This window comes from Macrobrachium nipponense, chromosome 6, assembly GCF_015104395.2.
Source record: "Macrobrachium nipponense isolate FS-2020 chromosome 6, ASM1510439v2, whole genome shotgun sequence".
Taxonomy (NCBI): Eukaryota; Metazoa; Arthropoda; class Malacostraca; order Decapoda; family Palaemonidae; genus Macrobrachium; species Macrobrachium nipponense.
Genome location: NC_061108.1, coordinates 130,260,519 through 130,273,150, shown reverse-complemented (window position 1 = coordinate 130,273,150; position 12,632 = coordinate 130,260,519). Strand labels below are relative to the sequence as shown.

Genomic DNA, 12,632 nt, shown 5'->3' with positions numbered 1-12,632 from the left:
AATGTATGTCTGTCATGTTTTGTGAATATGGTTTTGTTTACCAAGTTCCGAATAGCTGTCATCTATAATCCTTTAATTGTCTGGAAATTGTATCTGAGATGATTGTCTTAAACCTTTAATTGCACCCATTGTTTATCTTGCTTGTTTGGGAAGGTTTCTTATCTTCCAGGTGTGTCGGATTCTAGGTACTAATCCCTTTATAATCCCTATCTGTCAGTTATAGAACCTTCTTGTATTGTCTTTTCCTCGTATTGATGTCAGTATCTGCTCAGTAAAGGACTTTTAAAGTCGAAAGATCTTGCAGACTTCCTTCGTTTTTTTTTTATTTTTCCTTCGGGGCATTTATCTTTATTTAGGATTTATCACTTTCCTAACTTTCGTGATTCAGTTATACATATATATATATATATATATATAATATATATATATATGTATATATATATATATGATATTATAATATATATATATGATATATATATATATATATATATATATATATATATATATAATATATATCATTTGCCTCTTCCCTTCTTATAATCTTCTGTGCTAGAGCTGTTAGCCTTTATACCGTTTCACACTATTGTAGTGACCACCAACAGTAATATAACTACCACGTACCTGATTCACTAATTAGGCCACGAGAATTATAATGATTTTCTAACAAGGGTATAATTTGGGTCAAGTTTTTGATAAACATAGTTCTAATTCAGGAAATTTGCTTTTGCCTAAAATCAGAAGACTGAGATTCATCCCTATTTTGATAAATTCTATTTACTTAAAGGACGAAATGTTATAAAGACATGTATTAAAGAACTTAAACTTTATCATTTAATATGCCATAATAACCTAACTTCATATTAGCTGAATGTGTTTGCTCACAGCCAAGTATTATACAAATCACAAAAGCCTCCACATGACAACAAAAATCTCCTATTACACGCCATAATATGAAACTATAATATTAATGCTATATATTTCTATGATATTAAACATTTCCATTTCGGGCTCACTCACCCACAATGCATCATGGGAGGAGACAGGTTTAAAATTGCCGTTTTCAAAATCTACAGACACAAACTTTTCATTTCACTTATTAGAATTCCCGAACTGCATTTTTTTTCTTTTTCCTCTGCAGACCCAAACTATTTCCTTTCTTTTATCATACAGCATTGTTGTTACATTAAAACTGATTTACTTTCACATAATAAACAGAAACGGATTAAAACGTTTGTCTTAAGAGCTAAACTCGTGATTTATTTAAACGCTACGAACTCCGACCACGGATTCATACATAAGAACAGGTGATGCAGACAGGTAGCAGATGTAGATACAAATTATTCTACAACTATTAAAGCAAATCGTGAAAAAAAAAACAAGTTAACGCTGACCTAATTACTGTACAGTTTTTTCCTTACGGACTATGAAGACCGAGTTGATTCTTACTATGCAATATAATCATAGGTAAAGTCCTACTTTCTTTTGTTTTCTATCTCTCAACGAATTTACTTTATTGAAACAATCATCTAATGACATTGATAGGCAATTGGTATACATAATTAACAATATTATCTCGTCCGTTCCCTCCCGTTTTGAGGTTTGATGGTATGTAATTTGACGGAGCAAAACCCATTCACTTCTAATTTTTTTCTTCTCTCTACCTCCATCTCTCTCCCGGCCGCAACCAACAACATTCGACTAACAACTATGTGCCAGATTCGAAGCTTAGGTCAATATTGGCAGACGGGCTTATTAGGGAAAGGGTATATCTGCCCCCCCCTTGTCCTGTTCGAAATTCTGAGTTAGGTTAGTTTAGTTTTTATTTATGTCATATTAATGCAATTCTATATAAAATTCCAGAAAAGCCGTCGAAGCTGTAGTAGCTTATATGGGCTACAAAAAACGTCAATACAGATAAAATCAATATAAAGCAACGACATTAATGTATAAAGTTAGATTTTATTTAAAACAATGAAATCATGATAAAAGCACATGCATTAATATATAACGTTAAATAATATTTAAAACAAGAGAATCCATGTAATAGCACATAGTTCGACAAAATTATAGCATATAAATCAATAAAGTGGGAATTTAATCAACTATTGTCAGGACTTATTAAAACACTAGATTACAGACATCAAAACAAATAGTTAAAAAGTTATTATTCTATTGTTCTATAAAAGATAACTATTGTTCGCTCATCAATGGTGATTTGTATGAATGTAAGGAATACTGAGAGAGAGAGAGAGAGAGAGAGAGAGAGAGAGAGAGAGAGAGAGAGAGAGAGAGAGAGAGGATTTTCTAATTAAAAAAGTATGACGTTTCTGGAATGTAAGTGATTTCTGCAACTAGTAAAAAAAGTAGATGGATATAAATATATATATATATATATAATATATATATATATATATATATATATATATATATATATATATATATATTATTGCTTACTTCTAAAACAGGGAGACGGAAGGACCCGTGAAAGAATATTAATGGTGAACATTAACGAAATTAAAAGAAAAAAAAAACATATAAAACAAAATACAAAGAGAACAATAAAAAATATAAACACCAAACCATCCGAAAGGGAATAAAAGAAGTTAAAGAAGGCGGGACCTCTTCTCTTCTCTCTCACCCCTACTCATTAAAAAGAAGAGTAACCCGGTGATTAGATCGAGTTAACACTAACTACAACTCCTCAAGACTGACTCTCTCTCTCTCTCTCCTCTTCTCTCTCTCTCGAAAATAAAAAAATAAAATAAAACAATTCTGGAAAGTATCTTTCGGACTGCCCATTTGTGCGTCGACACCCTCAATGGCAGACTTAATTTGAACTTCGTTAAAGCAGAACCGTAAAAGTTTCCCCTTCCTTTTCTCAGCCAGTTCAAAGTCTCCGCGAAGTTAGGCATCGTGTGTGTGGGGGGGGGGGGGGGGGATTGGACCGGAAACTCCTTGGGGGGGAGGATGAATAAGCCAGAGGGGGTGGGGATGATCGGCTGGACGGGAGAGGATGGGAGGGAGGTGGAGGGGTGTCAGTTTGCCGGAATGAATGGGGAGGGGGGAAGGGGTTGCCAGGGGGAGGGGAGATTCGGTTGGACCGGAAAGGGTGGAGAGGGGGAGAAGGGTGTCGGTTTGGCCGAATGGGGAGGGGGGGGGCTGTGTTATGGAGGCTGAGGAAATAGTCATGGGGAGGGAGGGAAAGAGGAGGAGGAAGAGGAGGAATCAAATATCAGGATGAGCACAATGAGGAGGAAAGAGAGAGAGATAGAGAGAAAAAAAAGAGAGAAAGAGAGAAACAAAAGGGGCGTTAATAAGCGAGTAGAAACTGGAGGTGGATAAGGATCCTACAAAGGGGTCAGGAAATAAAAAATAAAAAATCTATGGAAAGGAGAAAAAATATGGCTTTGAAGACTCGAGACGCGTGGGATACGAGAGAGAGAGAGAGAGAGAGAGAGAGAGAGAGAGAGAAGGGGGGGGGGGGGGGGTGGGGGGGGGGGGGAAGGTAGTAGAAATTTCCTTTCTATACTTTCACTCTACCCATTGGAAGGGTAATTGATCTAGGGCTCCAATTATGTTTCTAGTGTATAATAAAGACATGGCAGGAATTGCAAGCAAATATCCAGTTGAAGCTCATGTTTTTTTTTTTTATTTACTTCCACAGGTTACGATTGATGAGTTTATGAGTTTAAAAGCAAACTAAAACAGTAAATAAAAAAAAAACAATCTAGTTTAAAAGTACGATAATCTGAAAATAGAACATTTTCTATAAAATATTTCATCTACAAGTGTCATTTCCCGTAACCTCATGCTCTGTAAAATTAACTTCAAGCTCAAATCGATCATAGATAGGTTTATTAGTTTAAAAACAAAATATAAAAAAAAGAAGTTATTTTCAAAGCCCGAAACTGTGAAAAATAGAAGTTGAAAGTCTGGGTACCTCCTTCTTTCATTTTCACGTGAGGATGTTCTTTATATATATATATATATATATAAATATATATATATATATAATATATATATATTATATATATATATATATATGCAAATGTTAACCTAGGTACCTAGGGAAAACATTAGTAATAACAGACCGGTTCACCATTAAGGCAAATGTTTGCCTCGCGGTAATTTTTTATTACCAACCCTGAATCAGTATTATTCCGACGATCACAAAAACAACAACAACAAACAACAACAGGCGATCGCCAACGCAACAACCCAGATTTAGCAGCTGCATTAAAGCGCGTCGTATTTTGTCCCCCACCACCCCCCCACCCACCACCCCCAACCCCAAACCCCCAACCCCCAACCCCATTACCGAACAATGCCTCTCTCTCGCCTCCGCGCGAGCACCGTCAATGAACAAAACAAACGCCTCGGAATAACATGGGTGTTCTTCTGATATTTCCAGAACGCGGCCGACAGCACACAATAACACGAGATTCTGAGTCACCAAAGACCGTAGGTAGGTCTGGAATCATTACGAATGTGGGTCACGGCAAAATATTGTGAGATAATGAAGGAAAGAAAGAGAGAACGCAGGTGTTAATTATCACCTGGCTAGAAGTCTTTTGCGACTGAAGTCTCTTTGATGCGTTTGGAATTTATCATGTAACTGATCAGCGTTTGTAAATATATATATATATATATATATATATATATATATATATATATATATATATATAATATAACACACACATATATATACCTACCTGAAGAGAGCGACAGCTGTCACTGAAATATAATAGTTTCTTTCTATATTTTGGTGTTTTTATGTGCTCCTTTTATTATACAGAATTCTCTTCTAACAGAACATTTTTACCAGACATTCATATATATATATAATATATAATATATATCTATATATATTATATATATATACATATATATAAATTATATATAAAATATAAATATATATAAAACGGCTAATACAATCATATGGGTAACATTGTAGATTGAAGGATATCTGAGCCCCATTTACGCATTTGGAGCAATGCAAACAATTTAAAAAAAAGTAAATAATATAAAAATTAATAATTAATAAATAACAAGAAAAAATATTAAGAATGAAGCAAAAATGTTAATCGGTTCCTTAATGACCTTCAAAAATGAAAAGTTAATTGTATACAATCACATCTCCGTAATAAATTTCTATACTATTATATAAATTTATAAAAGACCTCTGGATTATTGAAAGCGAAATCACACAAAACTATATAAATCTGTAAAAAAAAAAATAAATAATAAATAAAGTTATTGAAAGAGAAAATAAGAGATTATATTGCACATGACAGCTTTTGAGTTAAAAAAGGGCTTCCAAATATTGAATTCAGAATACTTCAACTGCGCACTCACTTCCGCCCTTTTTGGCAAAATACGACGAGAGCAAAAGAGCAATCCCAATTTCGAATATTTTTTTCCTATTGCAAGGGCCATTCAATCGGCGGTACAAGGACCACTTGGTTTATGAACCTAACATAAATTAAATTTTAAAATATCTGGTTTATGTCAGCTGAACGTATAAGTACCTGAAGATGAGACTGGAATAAAAAACGAGAATGATTTCATCCTGTGAATAACACTGACGCGCAAAAAAAAGAAAACGAAAAAAAAAAACACTTAAGACCCAAATGAACGCAACGAAAAAAACACAAAAACAATCGAAAGTAATCTACTTAAGACAATAAAACTCCGCCTACCTCCCTTACCATAATTCACGAAACGTATTAAAGGAACCAATATCCAATTCGCACGCGAGAAATTTTCGTTACATTATCATAAATTAATACATATGAGAATACCGTCAAAGGGCCCTTTATATATTGCCGATCGTTCATCACCCGTTATTAAGTGGGTCCCATCCAATATGTAACGGAGTAGAAGCGCCACTTATAAAGATGTAACGAGAAAGAGAGAGAGATAAGAAGAGAAGAAAAACAAGAGACTGATAAAGCCGAGGGGGGGAGAGAGAGAGAGGAGTAATTCCCTAATTGTATTCTTGCTCAATTGTACCAACCAGTAAACTGCTTCATTAATCAGTACTTCCCGAGAGGGGGACATCTTTAATGGCAGATAGCGGCAGCTTCCAATTTGCATTTTGTTTTGCCTAAATTGACATTTTCCACCTTAATTCATTACCTCTTTTCGGGGTTATCTGGATTTTCGTGAGTGGGGTGGCCAGAAAAGATATATCAGATATATTTCGGTGTTATTCAGATATTGTTAACTATGTGCATACTTCAGTTAAAAATGTTAAAGATATAATTTCTTGTTTCTACAATTTAAACATTTTTTATTCTTTATCAAAGAGGACTGAGAATGCTAACCACGGTTAGAGAGAGAGAGAGAGAGAGAGAGAGAGAGCTGACTGAGATGAGTGTTTTGTTGAAGACGAGATGACCTGGAAGAGAGCGAGAGAGAGCGCGAGAGAAGGGAGAGAGAGAGAAGAAGGAGGAGGCCTTCTCTCTGCACCGATCAAGTTAACCACACTATTTAAGCATTTGTTACTCTTTATGAAGGACGGCTAAGAATGAGAGAGAGAGAGAGAGAGAGAAGAGGAGAGGAGACCCGAGCAAGAGAGAGAGAGAGAGAGAGAGAGGTTTAAGAACCTCCGGACCAAATCAAATCCTCTCTTGTTGTGACTGGAGAGACGGAAGAGTTCAACCCAAACTTTTGAAGGTAACAACCACCCCGGCCCTGCCTGCCAGCAACCCAACACACCCAACAACCCAGCCTTGAAAGTCAGGATCCGACAACAATAATAATAATAATAACAACTCACTCACCTTCTGCATGCATGTGTGAGTATCTTTTTGTTATTACTAATATTCAACCTCAGATGTGTGCATCTTTTGGAGAGGGTATCACTCTTCTTCTTCTTCTTCTTCTTCTTCTACAAATTAAATAAATGTGATGTAGTATATATCTATATATATATATATATATATATATATATATATATATATATATATATATATATATATATACACACACACACCATAGGTTTAGCTCTAATTGTACTTACTTCAATGTTAAAGGGCCCCCCCCCAGAAAACCCCAGTACTTACGACAGGGGGTCGTTTCCACTATGTGACGACCCTTTTTTTGGCCATCCTGCTGCTACTATCTTTTCACAAGAAGGGAAAGGGAGGAGGAGGAGGAGGGAGGAGGAGGAGGAGGAGGAGGAGAGATGAAGATGAAGATGAAGATGAAGATGAAGATGAGGAGGAGGAGGTGGGCGTCAAATAAACCATCCTCTCAGGAGGCAAAATTCAATTCGAATTCACGACACACTCACCTAGTGACGTGGATTTTGTCGATCGTCAGAGTGACCTCGGCGGTCTCCCTCGAGATGTGGACGTCGTGCCAGAGAAGGTCGTCGAGTCGAAGACGAGGGGGCGACGACAGCTCCGATTCCCCGGCTCCGAGGTTGATCCTCACCTGGTGGGACGAAACGGAAAAAAGGACTCGCGTTAGGAACCTCATTGGCGTTGGAATGTTTGGTGGTAATAATAGTGGGCGTTTGATGTTTATGAACGCAACCTGGATACGGGTATGGCAACTACATACATGTACACAAGTATGTCACCTAAATATCGGCACATGAGATATTATATATATATATATATATATATATATATATATATAGTATATATATATATATATATATATATATATGTATATATATATATACATACTATATATATAATATATATATATATATATTATACATACATACATACTACATACATATAATTTTTAGGGTACCGAAATTCCGAATTAAAGTGATTTTTCCTGAGGCTTTTGACGACGTATTTGGAACCTTACTTTGTGGATAAGTGAGGAATAGATTCGCTTTTTACATAGCATCATCATCATCATCATCCCATTTTATACATATCTTCATGAATAAACAAACAGACATACAGTCACAGCAGACATACTACATGTATAACACGCACACACGGTTTCCACTGAATAACAATAAGGGTATAAAATATAAATGTGATTTACTTAATCTATCGGCCTTCATCAAGCACACTAGTATCATCAATTTTCAATCTGAGTTGTGTCTTATCGAGTACATGCAAAAGTTATTATGGGTTCTTTGAAACGAAAATGGTCACGAAAGCTTTCTAATATCAATAACTAGGATAAACATCATTCTCAATGAAGATATCTGCTACGCAATTTGAGCAGCTTTTGATAACCTAGCGAATAAATAGACAGCGTGTAAAGGGCATAGCACATAATGAATAACATTAAAGAGTCAACACATCACTCTTGAAGCTATACTACATTTGTGGATGATAGCATCAAACACAACCACAGCATAGCAATCCGCGTCACAATTCCTTCTCGTATTTCTGCGACCGTCGACGAACGTTGCTTGACCGGATAATGAAGTCCACTAACTGACAGTTAACGATCTCATATTCACGGTATGCTATTTTCACGGAACACAGAGCCTCCATACTATTTGCTCGGCGAATGATTCCATCAAGAGCACTCGGCAAACGGCTACACCAAGGTTTAGACCTTGGGCTACACGACCGTAATTAAAAGGCCGTACGTCTGTCAAGGAAAAGGGGGGAGGGGGGGGGGTCATAAAACGGGGCTATCAACTGCCCAAGGTACGACTGGGCTATTAATGCTAAAGTCAGCAATGTTATGTGATATCAAGTGATGTGATATCAAATGACTGAGTTTACATAAATTAAACAGAATAAAATAGAATAGAGAATTTAGGACAGAGGCCAAACGGGGCTATCAACTGCCTAAGGTACAGAGGCCAAACGGGGCTATCAACTGCCTAAGGTACAGAGGCCAAACGGGGCTATCAACTGCCTAAGGTACGACTGAGCTATTAATGCTAAGGTCAGCAATGTTAGGTGATATCAAGTGACTGATTTTACATAAATCAAATAGAATAAAATAGAATATAGACTTTCAGACAGAGGCCAAACGGGGCATCAGCAATGTTGTGTGATATCAAATGACTGATTTTACATAAATAAACTAAATAAAATATAGACTTTCAGATAGAGGCTATTAATGCTAACGTCAGCAATGCTGTGTGATATTAAATTTAGGACACATGCCAAGCGCTGGGACCTATGAGAGTACAAAGGTTCGAGAAGTGTAAAGGAGGAAAACCTCGCAGTTGCACTGCGAGTCCATTGCTAGGAGAGGGTGGAAAGTATGATGAAGAGAGAGAATATGAAAGGAGGTACAGTAAAAGGAATGAAAGGGGTTCCAGCTAGGGGCCGAAGGGACGCTGCAAAGAACCTTAAGTATCGCTTACAGTGCACCACATAAGGTGGACTGATGGCACTAGCCCCACGGGTTGCTAAATTTAAAATAGATATTCACATCAACTCTTTTGCTCAAGAGGACGTAACATCTATCTAGGACACTGAGAAGATTTAGCAGAGCCTTATATGTATACTTTCGGAGCAAGCTTTATTTTTCAACAAGAGCCCGTGCTGGCATAAGGCAAGCTTTAATCTTTATTTTAATGATAAGGAAAATTCATTATAGCGGCTAACAAATGTATAATTAAATCACGCAGATGTTAATAGGGCAATACAGGAACTATTCACATCCCCCCCCTACCAAAAGGTCGTATATATAGCAGCGGGAAAAGATAAAAGCCAATCGAATTGGCTCTCATGACCACATTGCCCATATTGAAAAGCAACAGCAGCAATGAATACAATGACCCTGATCTGAAACCGTGGCCTTTAAATTCCATAAAATTCAATTAACTGCTGCAACAAAACTATACGTGAGACTTGAATGAGCTTATACACAGAAAGCGTCATTCTGTGCGATTGGATTTCTCTTGTTGTTTTCCCATTAAATATACTATATATATATATATATATATATATATATATATATATATATATATATATATATATATAAACATGCACTGCTTTCTCATAAATTAACAGACCACATTGATGTTCGTGTCATGACTTTCCAGTTTGCCTACTGTTTATTCTTTGCTTATGAATAAGAGCATTCAATTGGCGGAAAGTGGTCGAATATGAATTCTTTTGACCTTCAGACATCACATAAACGATTGCAAGAAAATTATTAATACACCACACGACGTTCAACTGATATTTCGTGTGTTTTGCTATAAGAATTCATTGTTTTTAGTTTTAAGTTATCCCTATAATATATCGAGTATTTTCAAGCATGGGATCACACGAGAATACCGAAACTCGACGCTAAATGCTTAAATTATCCCCAAAGACATTAATCACCCACCGTCTTTTTTTTTTTTTTTTTTTTTTTTTTGTTTTTTTTTTGTTTTTTTTTTCATTTTTTTTTTTTTTTTTGAAGGACTAATCTTCGACTATAGATCGGGGAATATTACCTGCACGGTTAAATCATTCAGATAATCATGCATGTTAACGCTAAAAAAACTTAAAAAAAAAAAAAATCAAGCAAAAAAAAGAAATAAGTCAAACGTCTTTGTTGTAAATTAAATATTCGGTTAATTTGTTTGTTTGTATGGTGTTTTTACGTTACATGGAACCAGCGGTTATTCAGCAACGGGACCAACGGCTTTACGTGAATTCCGAACCACGTCGAGAGTGAACTTCTATCACCAGAAATACACATCTCTCACTCCTCAATGGAATGGCCAAGAAACGAACTCGCGACCCCGAGGTGGGACGCCAACACCACACCAACCACGCCACTGAGGCGCTAATATATTTGGTTAAGGTTCTGATATTCCATTGTGGCATCAACCATACCTCGTTGCGAACGGAGTCTGTAATTATGCTTTCCGGTAATGTATTCCGCATGTATTCCGTGTATTAACCAACAATAGTAAGGTCGAAATTATTCATATGTATGGTAGCATGAGCAATTAGCAGTAATTGAAAAACGTGGCACCATCAAATATTCATCTAGGTTTATACGTACATGTAAGCATGTTCACACACACACAGAAATAACCTTTGGCAGTAATTTTCACTCACGCGCATAACAAAAAATTATGGGGAATGGAAGACTTGATGAATTAGGTCACCGTAACTTCTTACAATATAAATATAAATATATATATAAATGTGTGTGTGTGTGTGTGTGTGTGTGTGGAAACCGTGCATACCCTTCAAACTAACGCAAAACATCGCGCAAATTTAAAAACTGCACGCCCCCTCCTGTAATTTGATCACGACGCTTAGTCAACAGATTTAGAGCTGAAAGAGACCGGGGAAAAAGAAAAGGAAAAAAAAAAAAAAAAAAAAAAAAAAAAAAAAAAAAAAAAGAAAAAAAAAAAAGTTCTTTATATTTTTTTTTTTTTTTTTTTTTTTTGTTTTTTTTTTTTTTTTTTATTCATCATCCGACATAATTGAACCAAGCGTAACTGCGACTTCGTTTCCGTCTGTCCGTCCGCAGAGAAAAAAAGACGCTCGATATACCAGCTACGCAACTGATCAATCCGCAGAAGGGAAAGAGCGGAGGAAACAGGAGGAGGAGAATAACGAGGAATATATGCAAAGCTGAAATAAAAAAAAATAAAAGAGGGGAAGAGGGCGTATCAGGGGGCAGCAGTAACAGCAACAGCAGCAGAGAATACATTGAAAAGTTAAGCAAACGGGGATTAATACAGGGAAAGAGGGGAAATTATACGAAGAGGGGAAAGAGAGAGAGGAAGGAAGTAGGGGACAGCGAAAGGGGAAACAAAAAAAAAATAAAAAAAAACCTGTTGCGAAAGAGGACCCGAATGCGAAGGGATATAAAAACAAGACAAAGGAAGAGATACAAAAGAAATTCAAGAAGAAGAGGCAATAAAATTCCTTCCCTTAAACAAAGAAGAAGAATGAAAGGAATTAAAAAAAGAGCACACAAACATGTAAATATAATTAATCTGTACAAAAATTATAATGTTAATGATTAGCTGAAGAGGAAATTCATAAGCTTATACAGATAATGACAATGAGAGAGAGAGAGAGAGAGAGAGAGAGAGAGAAGAGAGGAGAGAGAGAGAGAGAGAGTCAACACCACAGATCGAAAACAAACAAGAAGGCATCAACCACCTGAATAGAAAGGCAAATACCAACCCTATCTGTACTACCTGTCAAACCAGGTACTATACAAGAAGGGAAGCAAGGATGAGGATGGAGTATTCATTTTCAAACCTCCTGTTATTATAAGCTGCAGTAGTAGTATCTCTAGTATTATAGGCTTAACAGAGGTTCTATCAGAATAAAGTACGGCGTTCAATAAACCCTTTGCAAGGATTATCCCATTCTATTTCAACGGACATAACTAATCACCTTCAACCATAATCAACAATATAAAATAAATTAGATGTTTTTAAGGTTTCCTACACCTACATTCATGAAAAAATAAATAAATAAATAAATAAATAAATAAATAAACAAATAAACAGAAAACATCGTTGGCCTGATTTCGTCACTCTATCCCACATTTCTGTCAGTGGAAAAGGCTTTTCTTATTATTGTGAAAAAATTCTACCTACTATTCCTTCTGGTTGCCGATTCAGCAACGTTTGAGTAATCTTTCATATTTCATGATGGGTGCTGTCCATTAAAGAAATGTGTACAGTAATATGAGTGCTGAAGTGTAATACTGAAGATAAATAA

The 12,632-nt window shown here is 36.0% G+C and overlaps 1 protein-coding gene across 1 annotated transcript in view; it reads right to left on the bottom strand.

Moving 5' to 3' along the window:
- Positions 1-12,632, bottom strand: part of LOC135216639 (chondroitin sulfate proteoglycan 4-like) — a 413,166-nt gene that overhangs the window by 108,807 nt on the left and 291,727 nt on the right. Inside the window, 1 exon segment of the mRNA XM_064252023.1 lies at positions 7,298-7,440. Coding sequence (XP_064108093.1) covers positions 7,298-7,440 — 143 coding nt within the window.